This window comes from Salvia splendens, chromosome 1 (assembly GCF_004379255.2).
Source record: "Salvia splendens isolate huo1 chromosome 1, SspV2, whole genome shotgun sequence".
NCBI lineage: Eukaryota > Viridiplantae > Streptophyta > Magnoliopsida > Lamiales > Lamiaceae > Salvia > Salvia splendens.
Window position 1 is genome coordinate 21,078,493 of NC_056032.1, and position 17,229 is coordinate 21,095,721.

At 38.3% G+C, this 17,229-nt stretch overlaps 1 protein-coding gene and 1 pseudogene across 1 annotated transcript; one reads left to right on the forward strand and one right to left on the reverse strand.

Annotated features, from left to right (window-relative positions):
• Positions 1 to 2,205: 2,205 nt before the first annotated feature.
• On the forward strand, positions 2,206 to 3,876 carry LOC121797183 (60S ribosomal protein L10-like). The gene is made up of 4 exons (XM_042195928.1): positions 2,206 to 2,288; positions 2,845 to 3,346; positions 3,447 to 3,528; positions 3,612 to 3,876. The coding sequence occupies exons 1-4, from the start codon at positions 2,279 to 2,281 to the stop codon at positions 3,675 to 3,677; spliced, it is 660 nt and encodes a 219-aa protein (XP_042051862.1). The 5' UTR covers positions 2,206 to 2,278; the 3' UTR covers positions 3,678 to 3,876.
• Positions 3,877 to 7,380: 3,504 nt separating this feature from the next.
• Positions 7,381 to 16,872, reverse strand: LOC121797191 (annotated as a pseudogene).
• Between the last annotated feature and the right edge of the window lie 357 nt (positions 16,873 to 17,229).

A 17,229-nucleotide genomic window follows, 5' to 3' on the forward strand; every position in this document is an offset into this window, starting at 1 on the left:
CTTTTGCTATGTGTAGTTTTTTTTTCAGATTATTGTGTGCAACGTTTTTTCCAACTTTCTGCAAATCGTAGCTATAAGAGAATGTTCATCTATTTCTTATTCTTTTGTACCATATAACAAAACGGAAATAACAAACTAAAAAGATGAAGCTGATGAAACTAAAAAAATGCAGATAAAAGAAGTAGATTAGAAAAAGCCACCAGCAAAATATAAAATAATCAATGCATTAGTAATAAACATCAAGAAACATCAAACCATAAAAGGGTATACTTGTTTTAGCGGTCGCTGGCAATCACTTTGTACCTACTGGATCTAAATCAACGGTCGCTGGGCATGTGCTTCTTTTCAGCTCTATTTTCCGAAGCGGACCGCTACAGGGGCAACAGTCGATGGCAGCCAACGGTCGCTAGCTGAGGTGCAGCGGACCGCTGGCTGGCTTGAATACTTCAGATATCCATCTTCGACTTTCTGCTATCTTTTTAGGCTCTATCATTTCTCACAAAACGCATCAAAATACCAAAATGGATAAAATATGTAAAATGTGGACATGTAATGCAAAATTGACACTCAAAATGGACCAAATAAAGGACTTAAAACAGTGCAAAATCCGAGCATATCAAAAATAAAAAAGAAAGAGTAAATAATTTGATTAGGAAGGAATCACCTTAAATATCTGCAAAATATAAAATGATTAGTATATTAAAGACAAATATTAACATTGTAGAGAGAGAAAATAAGATACTTTTAAATCGAAGAGAAGCAGCAAGATTGTAGAGAGAGAAATAATAACCTGGTGAAGATGAATGTGTTTTATTGGATTTGGTATTTATAGAAACTTGTAACAAAGTTTTGCGTCAGTAAAATTCAAATTTCAAATTTCTCCCCTTTTATTTTGATGGGAGAACTCTGTTATGTGCTTTTCAATTTTTTCCCACTCAATCATTTTGGAGGGAAAACCCTGTTATGTGTAATGCAATTTCCCCCTCATTTTTTGGCTCAAAAATCTTGTTATGTGAACCTTGTTTGGCTAAATTCGAATAAACGTAATTTTAAAGCTCAATTTTTCAAAATGTTTGCTTTCTATGATTGATGGGTAGTCTAATCATTTATAGCAAGTGGATTTTTTTTTTAAATAAACTCTAATAGAAAGGGGGAAAATTATGATTAATGTTAAGAGGGCTCGAAATCGGCACCTCATACAATAATGTCTAACCTCCTTGCCGCTATGATAAAGACTCTATACATTTATAGCACGTGGATTTCTATGTTGAATAAATGCAGATTTCTTGAAACTAGTTTCTTTATCCAATGATTTAATAATTGTTACTGCAACTTTTTTTGTTGTGAAGTGATTGAATTCATTAATATTACAAATAGGAAAATTTTAAAAATTATTGTAAATGAGATGGCAGAAATTTTCCCTCAAATTCCCACTCAAATTGCAATTTGAAAGTTGACGGAAAGTTCCCAAAAACTCCCTTCAAAAAGTCCAACTTTTAAGTATAATATAGATTATTTTGATTTCTAGTTTATATATTTCAATTATTTACAGTGTACGAAGTATTGTTTATCTTCCATTTTTTAATTTTGAGTTCTAATACAGTCAACAATTTTTATATCTATAACCTATAATTTTATTAACACATAAATAAATTTGGCAATAAAAAGGCAAGATTATTAGCTACCCGGAATGCAGATTTGAGTATCCATTTTCTCGAGAAAAGAGATACTCAAATTTTTAGTATTCCGCTTTTGATAAGCGTTCATTATCATTTCAAATAGATAATAATGAAAAAGCCATTTCCAGAAGATAAAAAAAAACTCCATATTAAAACTACAAGAAGCTAACCATATTAGGAGAATTGTCATACAGACTCCATCCTGTTTTTAATTTTAGTATCCGTTTCACAAAAAATGTCACATTTGTGGAAAGACATAAGATTTTAAGAGATTTTATTTTGTGCATTTAGTAAAAAAAACATTATTTTTATAGTAATAAAAGAGAGAAATAAAAAAAAAGAAAAAATGATATTTTTATTAGAACAAAATTTAAAAGAAAAGCTTGGGGTGAGCTTTAAATAATAACCCTGTCGGTCAGTTTGTTTTGAATGGACTGAATATAATGTATTCAAATTAAATAAAGCCCAATCCTTGGCCCAAAATAGGCAGATCCAATGCGTAAACCCCCAATCCAACAATTCCTATAAAGTAAACATTTCACCTCGCCAAACCCTAATTTTCTCAATTGCAGCGGCGGAGCAACCACACGAAACCCACCATGGGAAGAAGTTAGTCTCTCCTCCGGCCACTAATTTTCTTACATATTGGGTTTCCAATTCATATAGTACTTTCATTTCCGAACTAGATTATACATTCTATTCTGCAATTTTGCAATAAATTCTCATGATAACTGTGACGTAGATTTGATAAGGATTTAGGATCCGAGAAAATGATTGCTTTTTTTTTTATGAAGTGGAGCAATGTTCCTCTATTCTTGCTTTAACTGTTTTTTGGATTTAGTTTGAGAATTCAGAAAATGTAAAATAATCTGAGTTTGGGTTAGGGAATCTTCAATTGATTTTGATAGCTCTAGTGCATCTTAATCTGAAGAGATTTTTGTAGACCTGCTTCTTCGTGTTGCAGTCTCCCTTTATGGTTACCTAATTCGCAGTCATGGAAGTTTAGTCAGCATTTCTATTGCCACATGCGTGTGCCTTTTCCCAATTTTATTAGAGCTGTATTGATGTTTTCCTTTTGTTGGGATATTGCATGAATTGCTGTGCTAAATTTCACTTTTGTGATGATTTTATATGTTTTTGTAATGTGTTTATTCTTGCTTTGTAGGGCCTGCAAGGTGTTATCGCCAAATCAAGAACAAGCCCTACCCAAAATCACGGTTTTGTCGTGGTGTGCCTGATCCTAAGATCAGGATCTATGATGTGGGTATGAAGAGGAAGGGTGTGGATGAATTCCCATTCTGCGTCCACCTGGTCAGTTGGGAGAAGGAGAATGTGTCCAGTGAGGCTCTTGAAGCTGCCCGTATTGCCTGCAACAAGTACATGACCAAGTTTGCTGGAAAGGATGCTTTCCACTTGAGGGTTAGGGTGCATCCCTTCCATGTGCTGCGTATCAACAAGATGTTGTCGTGCGCTGGAGCTGATAGGCTCCAAACTGGTATGAGGGGTGCTTTTGGCAAGCCTCAGGGTGTGTGTGCTCGTGTGGCCATTGGGCAGGTTCTCCTTTCTGTCCGCTGCAAGGATAACAACAGCCAGCACGCCCAAGAGGCGCTGCGTCGTGCCAAGTTCAAGTTCCCAGGCCGACAGAAGATCATTGTCAGCAGGAAGTGGTACAACTCTTATATGCATAATTTGATGCTTTTGCATACCTGATCATCTATTGGAAGTCTTTTCTCTAATGTGCGTATGTTTTGCTTGTATAAAATTTAGGGGCTTCACTAAATTCAACCGCAGTGATTACGTGAGGTGGAAATCAGAGAACAGAATTCAACCAGATGGTGTCAATGCCAAGGTTTGTTTTTTGAAATTCCAACTCTTATTCGTAGACGTTCATGAACTTATTTTGTGTTACTCATTTTGGGAATGTTTTTGCAGCTGTTGGGTTGTCATGGGATATTGGCTAACCGTAAGCCAGGAAGTGCGTTTTTGACAGCTGTTTAAGCTGCTTATGATAGATAGCTATCGAAATATTGTCATGGGCTGAGACCTAGGCATTGTGCTGACTTTGTGCTGACTTTGTTGTGTCTCGTTTGAGCTACTTTCAACTTCTTTTTTCATATATCTTTCTTGATTGCTCGTTTTGGAACTATTATCAGATCAATATTTTGTTCTGATTCTATGAAGAGAAGATTTGTGTTGAGCTTTTTGTTGTCCTTAGTTTCCTTGGTTTAGGGTTATTTGTTTTGATATGATTGAAACCATGTTATTATTGTCAGATGCATCTATAGATTTAGTTCCTGCTGTTTGAGAAATTTCATGATAGAATGTCTATTTATGTCGAGGCATTATTGTTTATTTATTTATTTCTTTGTACTTAGTTCATGTGGTGGTTAAAGGAAGGTTTGTGTTGAAAGGCTCCCACTAATCTTGAATACATATGTCGAGGCATCTATAGATTTAGTTCCTTATTAACTCAACTCCACCTCTTGACTGGTATAGGGAGTTAATGAAAGCTGATTCTTCTTGCAAACAATTTCTAGCTAAACTATAATTAGGCCAACGCGTCACGTGGGTAGCTCGGAACCTGTCACGCAGGGATGGGACGGCAGTGCGACGCGTTGCGGCGCCCTGTCTCGTCCCCAGCCCGTCACCATCTCGTCACGAAACCCGTTCCGCTGGGATGTAACACGGGATAGCTCTCCAGGCGACGTGGCGTGCTCCCAGGCCATGCGTGATGCCCACTCACCGGCCCGTGAGTGGGCGTCGTTACGTTGACGTAATAATTAATTTTTTTTAAAAAAATTGAATTAAATAAAAAAAATTAAAAAAAGTGAAACTCTAATGTTATCGTTTACAAGAGCCGTTTTCAATTTTTTCATTTATTTTTTATTTTTTATTTTTTACTCTATAAATATTCTTAATTCATCCTAATTTCACACACAATTACACATCTATTCTTTCAAATTTATTTTCATTTCCTTTTCAATTTTCATCTAACATCTAATCACAAAATGTCCGGCTACGGAAACTCCGGCGGTGGCGGCTCCGGCGCGTGGGATCTCAACGCGTTCGGCGACTAGGGAGCACGTACAACACATTGGGTGGTTCCGGTTCGTTGATGCCGGGCTTGACACCGGGTACCTAGGGTTCGGGCACGCCGGGGGTACCAACCACCCAATTTTGATGTTGATGCATACGCTCGTCCCTCCACCCTGCGGTATTCGCAGGGATTATCCCAGATTCGGGAGGATTATCCGGTTCAACCCACTCCGGAAGAAGGCCGAGGCTGGGGAGGCTCCAGGGCCAGGGCGGAGGAGGTGGAGGAGGAGGAGGATCTAGGCCGGCATCCGTACGGCCCCAAAGAAACGCTGGAGGTGTACAACGCCTGGATCAGCATCTCGTACGATCCCATCGTCGGGAATCAACAACCCCGGAAGTGCTTCTAGAAAAAGGTCACCGAGGCCTACCACGAGATTAAGCCGAAAAAGACCCGCCACCGCACATATAAGATGCTCCGCGCTCATTTTGACAGAGTCGACAGAGAGGTCAAACGATTCTGCGGCATATACAAGAATGAAGCTACTCAGTACCAAAGCGGAGCCACGGGAGCCGACATTCTGAGGTCGGCTTTGCGGGTCTACTACGAAGACTCCGACAAACAATTCAAATATGCCGATGTTTGAGAGGTCGTCAGAGACGAGGAAAGGTGGGCCGACGGTGTGCGGTCTAGCTCGGGCTCGACCTCGAAGCACACGAACCACACGACGAGTGGCCAATACTCGTCTGGTGAGTGCGGTTCGGGCATCGGGCCACAAGAGTTTGCCTCGTAGGAGGAGGAGACCCCGACAGACTATGCCGGGGGTCCTCCCGTGGGTGCCGTCGGCCGCAAGGGAGAAATGCGGCGAATGCAGCTAAAGGGAGGAGGGGCCGAGCCGAATCAAGCCGGACGGGCTCGGGCTAGGGGGACCCTCGAACTCCCTTATGTCCATGTACATGACCGCCACAATGACGGATACTTCCCGCTTTACACCCACCCAATACGAACTCTGTGTTAACGGAGTCCTGTTTATGGCGGCACAACTTGGTATCCCGCCTCCAAGTGGCCTCAGGGCACCTCCACCGCCTTCGGGGGATGATTTGCCGGCGGAGTATTTTTTTTATTTTCTATAAAATTGTATTTTAAAATATGTCATTTTTATTTTTTTAGGATTTTAATTATGTCTTTTTTTATTTTTTTGAATTTTAAGTTGTATTTTTATTTTATGTTGTAATGTTATTTTATTTTTAATGAAGTGTGTTTTTTATTAATTGAATTTGGTGGAAAAAATAAAAAAATGAAATTGAATGAATAGTAATTTAATGGATGGTTAAGGGACGAAGGGTTGCAGGTTCCGTCCCTTAGTTAAGGGATTGAGTAAAAAAGTACAGTGGAGCCCGCAAATAGTGTTTTAAGGGACGGTATAGTGACAGCGTTGTGGATGACCTTAATTGTTGAAAACTAAACTATAATTCATTTGTTTAAAAATTTGTCATACATTTCCATTTTACAAATATCTCTATTTAAATAAATATATCCAACTGGAGGATTAAAAAATGATGTATTTATATAAAAGAAAAGAACTATACCTGAGATATTTTGGCTGACTTGTTGGTGGTGTGACTAATAATATTTGAAAATGGAGCTGCAAATTTGGACGTAAATTATGAATGATCTAATTAGTGGTAATTATATGACATATACAAAATATTTCAATAATATTTCAATTTAGTGTAAAAAATTTTAAGTATACTACCTCCGTCCCACAATAAGAGTTCACTTCTGCCATTTTAGTCTGTCTCACTATAAGAGTCCACTTTTACTTTTACTATAAATGGGAATTCCACTCACATTCATTATAACACTAATAAATAAAAGTGGGACCCCTACTCCACTAACTTTTTCAACTCACTTTTCTTTACATTTCTTAAAATCCGTGCCGAGTCAAATGTGGACTCCTATTGTGGGACGGAAGTAGTATATTTTATACAGAAAGTTTACTTAATGTTCCAAATTGATATATTCCGACAAATTTCATCTAACATTGTCTCTTGTCTTTCTTTTTTTCATCTTACTCTGGATTATATCCTACAATGTAAAAAACCTAATATAATAATCATTCATACAAAATTTCTTTATATTATCACTGATACATAATTATTCCCAATTCCAACTAGAAATACAACGACTAATTGTTGTTCATCTAATAATTTCTGATGACGACCATCTTATCAAGAAATGATGAATAAATTTATCAGTATCTAACTAAATGCAACCACGCTAAGCAACAAAATCACCGTGTACTATCTTCTTATTGAATTTTAATGAAAAAAAACCAAGTAGGAAGCAAATAAAAAACAAAAGAGAAGTAGGAAACAAATGAAAAAAAGAAGTAACGGTGTTAGATGAGATTTAACAGAATGTATCAATTTGGAACATTAAGTAAACTTTTTGTGCGACATGAAATATGTAAATATAAAACCTTTTGTACTAAATTGAAACATTGATGAAACATTTTGTATGCACCATTTAATTACCCCACAATATGATGGGTTGTAAATTTCTTGGTTCATGAAAGAGTTGTAATTACCCCACAATATGATGGGTTGTAAATTTCTTGGTTCATGAAAGAGTTGTTTCTTGATGTATTGCAAGTTGAAGCACGAACTGGATTTGAAATTGGGTAAATTTTGTTAACAAAATAGATTAAGAAAAGAGAACGAAGTGGGAACATACATGACGATGTTCAAAGCTGACATACAGTACATTCACAAAATGGCTCATCTCAACCAAATCTCTTGAGCTCCCATTAACTTATATACTATGAATGAGAACCTCATAATCTCCCAAATTCACTTGCCTTTCTTTCTCAAACTTCTCCTTGTTGCTGAGACCACTTCCAGTTTCTCTGTCTGGTCGCTGTCTTTCGTCTTTCTCTTCTTCTTTGGTTTTTCGTCAGCATCCGATGCATCGACACTAGCATTTCCATTTTGGCACTCCACTGCTCTAACTATGTAAACCTGCAGAAGAAGAAACAATACACACTTTGTTACCAAAACGTGATGCATCATTCAGAATCATACATCATGCATAAACTACCTTGAATCTTGTTTGCTCAATCAATTCAAAGACTAAAGCATCGCCATCGTCCAGTTTATGATCGAGTGCAAATGCTCTCCATCCACCACTAAGCCCCGCTTTCTTGCCAATGAAAACGGCTCCATATTCGGGAGCCTTCCTCGTTCTCTAACACCATATCCACTGTCTCCTTGGGAAGGTGTTCTTCACAAAATCTACTCGGAAGCCCCTACTCACAAGTTAAATCATACTGTATCATCTTCATCCCAACGTTAACTTAAGCTGTTAGTTATTCGGGACTTACCAACCAGAAACAACTGTACACATGAGATCGGACCATTGATTTGACGAAGGATGGATTGCGAGTTTGGAGGTTGCTTCTGATCTTATCTGCACAATTAAAAGCTCGAGCTCTTTCCTCATATGAAGCAGCTTTAACTTCTTCAGCTGGTCTGGCAAGGTATCTATCATTCTAGAACTATCAATTTCATATGCAACAATTTATTTTTATGACAGAATGAAGTGCAGTAGTCAGTACAAACATGTTACCTTGTCCATGAAGAATTAAATTTTGAGCTCTTACGAACTGCAGGAAGCTCGACATCAACCTGCAATGACGATTAGTTACCACTGTGTGTTCATAAATGAAGGAATCAAATCCAATGAGAGTCGAAAATGAATCTCCTTAAACAGAAAAATTGATAATCAACATAGATCTGTACATGCATATTTAAATTAATATTCTTGTTTCGATAATCTTTTGACAACACTAAATCAACAATCAACATAGAATAGAAATCTTCCAATGGACAACATAATATCGATCACATTGTGAATGTTGCGTTTAAAAGGCTCAAGACTTACATCATCACAATATGAAACTTGATTTCGAGCACGTGATGAGCGTCTTGGTTGTGCTGAATAAGTCGCTGTTTGTTTCAAACGAACTTGCCTGTTCTGCATATGAGAAATATGGAACATAATTATACTAAATCCTAAAATATTAATATGAATGACTTATATAAAACACACAAAAAATCAAGAAACAAAATTTCGGAAGATTTAATCACCTGGGGTTTCTCTGACTTGGTTACATCTGCTAGACATTTAGACAACTTCACTAATCCCAAATCCTGTAAAAGAAAAAGAATACACTATCAACTTTTGACAAACGTACAAATTCTCATAACCGCTCCTTGAAGTAATTAGGAACTAGAATTGAAATATAGAGATTTTCTGTTGAAAATAATGTCTGCAAACTCTTGCTATTACAAAAGAACAAAAAACTAGAAGGTAAATAAAACAAAGTAAATACAATAAAAGGAACAATATGCAAACTATAGTCTTCATCAAGTCGAGTCAAGGTATCCGTCTCTCCGCAAGACAAGATACGCCCCGGCTAGTGCTCACGTATTGGCGCAACGTCCCCAAAGATGAAACGACTTTCCTCCTACCGAGTTGAAGCACCTCAAACTCGTAGGCACCGGCGAACTTGAATTGGAGGCGAGAACCGAGCAATGCAATGCTCCTAAGTGCGAACTAGAATGCTTGAGAGCTAAAGAGAAAAGAGAATGATTTGTTGGTGTGTTCTCATCTCCCAAAACTCCACCTATTTATAGGATATGAGTGCCTACATGAAGAGTCATGGAATTAAGGCATCCCATAATGCATTTGGAGGTTACCACAAGAAGAACGGTCAAAGGCCTAGCTTTTTCAAATTTCACACGTTTTTCCTATAATTCCCCACATTGGTTAGAACGCTGCAAGCTCAAACCAATACCAGACACAAATGCATGTATGCAGACTCTTTGCTCAATTCTCAAGAAACGATACTGTATTTGGAGAGGTAACTTGTGATTTCGAACCTTCCATAGTCAACACTATCGGACATATCGGCGGGCTAGTGGACGCGATGCCTTGAACTATTCCTCCTTGGTGTATGCCTAGTCAATAGTATCAACACAATATTGTCTCAACTCCAACAGTTCTCACGTTTGTGTCCGTTTCGGCCGTGGAACACCTCTTTGGAATTCATAAGTGACTCACACACACGAAGCGGCCTCACTTCTCACTTACATAGGTGATTCTTTCATGAGTATCCTGCCATACTGCATCTCCTTGAGATTTCAAGAATCATTAAAAGTCAAAAGACTTAGCCTCTTACCACTGCAGGTTACAACACTCAATGCTTTCTAAAGAATGAGCGAAGATTAAAATCTACTAAGTGTTACAGCTAGATTTGTATAGCTTCGTTTTCCCATTGAACCAATCCCATGGGATCTCCAATCATATGGTTGGTTACCACTATACTCATTTTTTAAGATGTGGTTTTCAGTCTCATTCATTTTCGCAATTTATGCATTTGATCACGGATTAAACCTTTTGTTAACGGATCCGCTATGTTATCCACTGACTTAACATAGTCAACTGCGATAACACCAGTTGTGATCATCTGCCTTACGGTATTATGTCGTCGACGAATGTGTCAAAACTTACTATTATAGAAGCCACTGTGTGCTCTACCTATAGCTGCTTTGCTATCACAGTGTATCACTACTGTGGGCACTGGCTTCTTCCCCTGCTTTATCCAATGCGATAAACTCGGATTCCATGGTGGAGCGAGCAATACACGTCTGTTTCGTTGACTTCCACGAAACAGCACCACCCTCCACAGTGAACACATACCCACACGTCGAAAATGAGTCTTTTGAATCAGAGATATAATTTGCGTTACAGTACCCTTCAAGTACTTTCCAATGTTCCTTGCTTGGGTTGCTCGTGAAACGGATCAACTTGTTCACCGTACAAGCAAGATCTGGTCGAGTACAGTTCGTGATAAACATCAAACTTCCTATAACCTTTGCATACTCTTCTTGAGCAACAGGCTCACCCATATTCTTGCTTAGATGGACATTGAGCTCCAAAGGAGTCTTTGCTGGCTTACAATCAAACGAGTTGAATTTCTTAAGCATTTTCTCAACATAATGAGATTGCGTTAAGGCAATTCCCTCATTAGTCCTCAATATTTTGATTCCAAGAATCACATCAGCTAGACCCATGTCTTTCATATTGAAATTTCTTTTCAACATATTTTTTGTCTAGTTAATAATTGCACTATTGCTGCTAATTATCAACATATCAACATAAAGACAAATAATAACAAACCCGTTATCTGTGTTCTTGATGTAGACACACTTATCACACTCATTGATAGTGAATACATTTGTCAACATCACATTGTCAAACTTCAAGTGTCATTGCAACGGCGCTTGCTTCAATCCATAAAGAGATTTTACCAATTTGCATACCTTGCGCTCTTGCCCGGGCACAACAAACCCTTCAGGTAGCTCCATGTATATCTCTTCTTCCAAATCACCATTCAAAAATGCAGTTTTCACATCCATTTGGTGAATCTCAAGATTGTGCAATGCAGCAATACCAAGAAGCACCCGAATGGAAGCTATTCTCGTAACAGGTGAGTAAGCATCAAAGAAGTCATGCTCTTTCTTTCTGTTTAAATCCTTTGACTACTAGGCGGGCTTTGTACTTATCTACAGTACCATCGGGATTATATTTCTTTTTCAGAATCCATTTGCATCATAAGGCCTTACAGCCTTCCGACAAGTCTACTAACACCTATGTGTTATTTAGCATAATGAATTCCATTCAGTGTTGTTAGGGTTGCGGGGCGCCCCGGGGCGATGAGGGGGGACCCCGGGTAGCGGGGCGATGGGGCGACGGGGCGAGAGACCCACGAATCGGGGCGCCAGAATAGCCGAATGATAATTATATTTGTGTCTCTTTTATAAGTTGTTGCTTGAATGTTTATCACATCAAATAAATCTACATACATCATTACTTCATATTAAAAAAAGAATATTAGACGAAAAAATATAAATTTTTAAAGAACATAACTAAATAACTAAATTTTATTATCAAAAATCATCAAAGTTCCAAAAAAAGTTGCAAAACATAAAATAATTAACTAAATAATATGTGTAGGATTTTATGATCTTATCATTCAAGATAATTTGGATTTAAATTTTTTTATTTTTTGTTTGATGTATTAGATCAGGGCAATTTTTATAAAGAGAATATAATTTGTGTGTCAAGTTATATCTATGATGAGCCTCAAATTAACTATAGTATTAAAATATTTAGTTATCTTTTATTTGATCATTTCATTTTAATAAAATTAAAAAATTGAAGAGTAAAGTAACCTATGACTTATTTCATTTTAATAGAATTAAAAAATTGATAAGGCCACGTGCAATAGCTCACTACTATTCAACTAAGTGGAGAATTTATTTTATGATAAGGCCACGTGCAATAGCTCACTTCCCAAAGCATACCTACCCCTCTTCTCCCCTTCCATTAACACAAATTCTGCAATTCCCCATTTAAACCTAAAAATGGAGCACCCATTTTCCCGACGACCACCACGAATCGGGGCGACCCAGACGACCCAGGCGCTCCACGACGACCCAGACGACCCAGGCGCACCCCACCGTCGCTCCACGGATCTCGCACGACCCCGCCGCATTGGGGCAATGTCGGTCTCGACTCTTGCGACCCGCGACCCAAGCGCGCTCGGGGCGCGATTTTAACAACACTGATTCCATTTCACTGTTGATAGCTTCTAGCCACCACACCTCGTCTGGGCCAGACAATGCTTCTGATAGTGGCTTTGGTTCACCATCCAACATAAAAGTTATGAAATCTGAACCAAAATTCTTAGCAACTCTAACTCTTTTACCACATTTTGGTTCTACATCCCAGGACTTGGCCTCGTCACTTTTGGAGAATTAGAACTAGTGGTTTCATCCACAATTTTTTCACTAGAACGATCATCTTGCTTCTTTCAAGGAAACACATTATTAAAGAATACAACATTCCTAGACTCAATTATTGTTCCTTCAGCTACATCGGGAATAGCTGACTTATGAACTAAGAAGCGACATGCGCTGCTATTAAATGCATATCCAACAAAGATACAATCGACTGTTTTATGGCCAATTGCAACTTGTTTTGGATGCGGCACTTGTACCTTTGCTAAACACCCTCACACTTTGAGGTATGTATATAAAGGTTTCTTTCCCTTCCACAATTCGTAAGGAGTCACATCCCTATTTTTGAGTGGAATCTTATTCAAGATGTAATTCGCAGTTAACAAAGCTTCCCCCCACATGTTCTGGGGTAAATCTGAATTAATCAACAGAGCATTCATCATCTCTTTTAGTGTTTGATTTTTGGGTTCAGCAACACCATTCGACTGAGGAGAATATGGAGCTGTGGTTTGGTGAATTATACCACTTGCATGACATAATTCTGCAAACGGCGCCACATATTCACCACCTCTATCACTTCAAACACACTTAATTCAACAATTAAGTTAATTTTCAGCTTCATTTTTTAAGTCTTTAAACGCTTCAATTGCCTCATCTTTACTTTTTACTAAGTAAATGTAACAATACCTTGTGCAATCATCAATGAAAGTGATGAAATACTTTTTACCACTTCTAGTTTGCACAAATTTTAAATCACATATATCTAAATGGATCAACTCTAGAGGTTTTGTGTTCCGTTCTACCTAGCGGAACGACGGCTTGGTCATTTTTGCTTCAACACAGACTTCACATTTCTTTTGTGAATTAAACTCATTAACTTTTAGTAAATCAAGATTTACAAATCTTTTTATATGATTTAGATTCACATGTCCTAATCTACAAAATCATAAATCGGAGCACTCAAGCAAGTAAGAAGAATAAGGATTCTTATTATCTTTCACTTGATTCGGTACACGGCCAGTGGCCATTACATTAAGTTTGAACAAACCATTGGAAAGATAACCTTTTCCAAGGTAAGTACCAAACTTAGATAAAATAATCTTGTTAGAATCAAACACTAGCTTAAAGCCATGACTAACAAGCAGACTACCAGAAACAAGATTTTTGCGGATGTCTGGGACATGCAACACATCCTTTAGCTTCAGCTCACGACCAGATGTCTTTAAGAGGTTCACTTCTCCCATGCCAACGACTTCAGACGAGTCTTGGTTTCCCATGTGGAGCTTCTTCCCTTCGACTTGCTTATAGGTCGAAAATTGGCTACGGTTAGAGCATACATGCACAGTAGCCTCAGTGTCAATAAACTAAGCCTTCAGATTGTCAACGTGGTTCACTTCAGAAACCACAGCAGCCAGATCATCATCGTTGAAGTCTCTCTCGACCATTGAGAACTCTTCTTGAATTTCATCTTCTCAGGCTTTCGGCAGTCCTTCGCCATGTGGCCCGGCTTATCACAGTTGAAGCAGTTGCCTTCAAACTTTCGGACAACAGCTACCTTCCCTTTGCCCTTGTCATTTTCTCTCGGGCGGGGACGCTTGGAAGATTCTCCCTTCTCCATCAGATTTGCCTTGGCATCTTCAGACCCTCCTGGATTCTGATGGTACCGCCTATTATCCTCTTCAACACGAAGACGGACAATCAGGACTTCTGGCTTCATCTCCTTTGTCTTGTGCTTTAGGTAATTCTTGAAATCCGTCTAGCACGGAGGAAGCTTCTGGATCATTGATCCAACAACAAACTGGTCTGGCAAGGCCATCCCTTCAGCGTGGACATCATGGATAATGATTTGCAATTCTTCAGCTTGCTTTACCACTGAACGAGAGTCTACCATCACTTAGTCCAGAAACTTTGCGACAACAAATTTCTTTGTACCGGTGTCCTCGACGCGATACTTCTTGTCAAGAGCCTCCCACAAAGCTTTGGAGGTTTTATCCTCGGCAAAGATAGAATAGAGACTATCTCCTAGGCCGTTCAAGATATAGTTCTTGCACAAGAAATCTCTTTGATGCCAAACATCATAAGCAGTCCGGACATTAAAGTCCGTCTCCTCCTCAGATACAGTTGGAGCATCCTCCTTGAGGAAATTAGCAACACCCAACGTAGTTAGGTAAATCATCATCTTTTGTTGCTAACGTTTGAAATCCAAGCCCTTAAATTTTTCGGGCTTATCAGCTTGAGCCATGACCCTTGAGGTCGAAACATGTGCCATCGTTGAGGAGCCAGCTTGAGCAGAAGATGATCCAATGATATTGTTTCCGTTCCCTCCAGCTTCGGTCGACATGATTTCAGCAAGAGTACACTATCTCGTCTTGCATTTGTTGGAAATAATGTAGCCTTTACACGGACAAACTCTTGCTATTACAAAAGAACCAAAAACTAGAAGGTAAATAAAACAAAGTAAATATAATAAAAGGAACAAGATGCAAACTATAGTCTTCTTCAAGTCGAGTCGAGGTATCCCCCTCTCCGCAAGACGAGATACGCCCCAGCTAGTGCTCACGGATTGACGCAAATTCCCCAAAGAGGAAACGATTTTCCTCCTACCGAGTTGAAGCACCTCAAACTCGTAGGCACCGACGAACTTGAATTGGAGGCGAGAACCGAGCAATACAATGCTCCTAAGTGCGAGCTAGAATGCTTGAGAGCTAAAGAGAAGAGAGAATGATTTGTTGGTGTGTTCTCATCTCCCAAAACTCCACCTATTTATAGGATAGGAGTGCCTACATGAAGAGTTATGGCATTAAGGCATCCCATAATGCATTTGGAGGTTACCACAAGAAGAAAGGCCAATGGCCTAGCCTTTCAAATTTCACACGTTTTTCCTACATTTTCATCCACCATTAAACTTAGGAAGAAGAATCTTTAGCCTAGCTAGCAATACAAAAGAGATACTCATCTACAAACCAACTGCTAATATTGGTTTATTATTCTTCAGACATTCCCGTAGCATTTTAAAACAAACAAATTATTACCTCAAATCTTTTTTTATTTTCTATCAGCCTCTGCTTTCTAGCATCTTCATAAGTGTTGCCACTTTGATTTTCCACCATTGCCAAAACCATCAGGAAAGCACCTGAATTATGACAAGATATTTGTCTGGGGTATCAGTTCAAAGACAAGATACAATTAACATATGCTATAATCTTCAATATGACATCAGTTTGTGCCCTTTGTACATGTCACTGAAAGCACTCATTAAAAGGTTTCAGCAATCAAGTTTTCTCACAGGATATATCAACATTAAAGTTATTAAAATAATTTAGTCTGTTGTGATTGTTCTTTTTATTTCTCTGTGCAGACCACAGAGCTTTAATAATAATAGAATCACCGAACATCTAAACGATGAATTCATACATGGCATCACAACAGTGATCATCCTTTCACTCAAACAGCCAGACAAGCTCCAAATCATCACTAATATCAGTATAATTGGGTACAAAATAACAGGACCAACTAGCCTCAAGAATTAGAAAGATCACACGGACAATGTGTCACTTACCATTGGCTGGAAATTTAATCGTATAGTAACTAAATAGGATCTTAATAATGTAAGTCTGTTAACATACACTTAAAAAGAACATTCACATTACCAATTCAAACAAAACCTCCTGAAAGTAATACCAACATTTGCACCTACAATTGGCAGAAGCCCTCTCTCCTAGGCTAGGGGGAAAAAACAAGAGAAAATATCATTTACATTTTCTCCTCTCAAAATCTCTGTTACTATTAAAAAAATTAAAACTTTTATTTCGTGAAAGCTGCAAAATTGGGCGTAATTTGAGACTGGCAATGCAAATTGTAAGAGCAATTCGACATTTTATCTTCTAGAGTCGAATCAATTTGGTTTGCACCATCGATTTAAGAAGATGGAATTCTTCATTTTACAAAACATGAGGGGTGGGTGATTAGATTTCACAAGCTGCGATGGAATGCTACCAAAATGTAGTTATAAACACATCCTCCTCAAAACGAGTCAAAGTCAGTAAAAGAATCGAAAACATCTCGATACGCCATAATACGATTACGAAGTGTATTTATAGATTTCGAGTTTAAATTGAAACTACAGAAACATTAAACAGAGAGATATTGACGTTGAAAGCGGAAACAAAGGAAAATCATTTACACTCACTGAATCAGGGGAGAGAGAGAGAGCCGAGGCGGAGAGAGGGAATGGAAGTATTTGAAATTTGAAAAGGCCTTTGTCGCAACTCTGTGGCCATGGGTCACAACCCAGATCAACTTGATAAATGGTAGTACTCCCTCCGTCCCGGGCTACTCGCTCATTTCCTTTTCGGCTCGAAGATTAAGGAATGAGTGTATAGGAAAGTCAAAAATGACGGCTGTAGGTGAAATTTTTTACTAAAAATGGAAAGAGTGCAAGTAACTTGGGACGCCCAAAAAGGAAATAAGTGCGAGTAGTGCGGGACGGAGGGAGTACTAAATAGAAAATGTTTTTTTCATGCATATTTTTACTTTTTCTAGTATATTTTATTTTTATTTTTTACTATAATTAAATATTATAAATTACAAATTACTTCCTCCGTCTCACAAGAATATGCATTTTTTTAATTTTAAAAACTATCTTCTCTGT

Bases quoted from the DNA above. Each gene is read 5' to 3' on its own strand.
- LOC121797183 (XM_042195928.1), top strand. The intron at 3,347-3,446 runs GTACAACTCTTA...TATAAAATTTAG, and splicing joins ATCATTGTCAGCAGGAAGTG to GGGCTTCACTAAATTCAACC. The intron at 3,529-3,611 runs GTTTGTTTTTTG...ATGTTTTTGCAG, and splicing joins CAGATGGTGTCAATGCCAAG to CTGTTGGGTTGTCATGGGAT.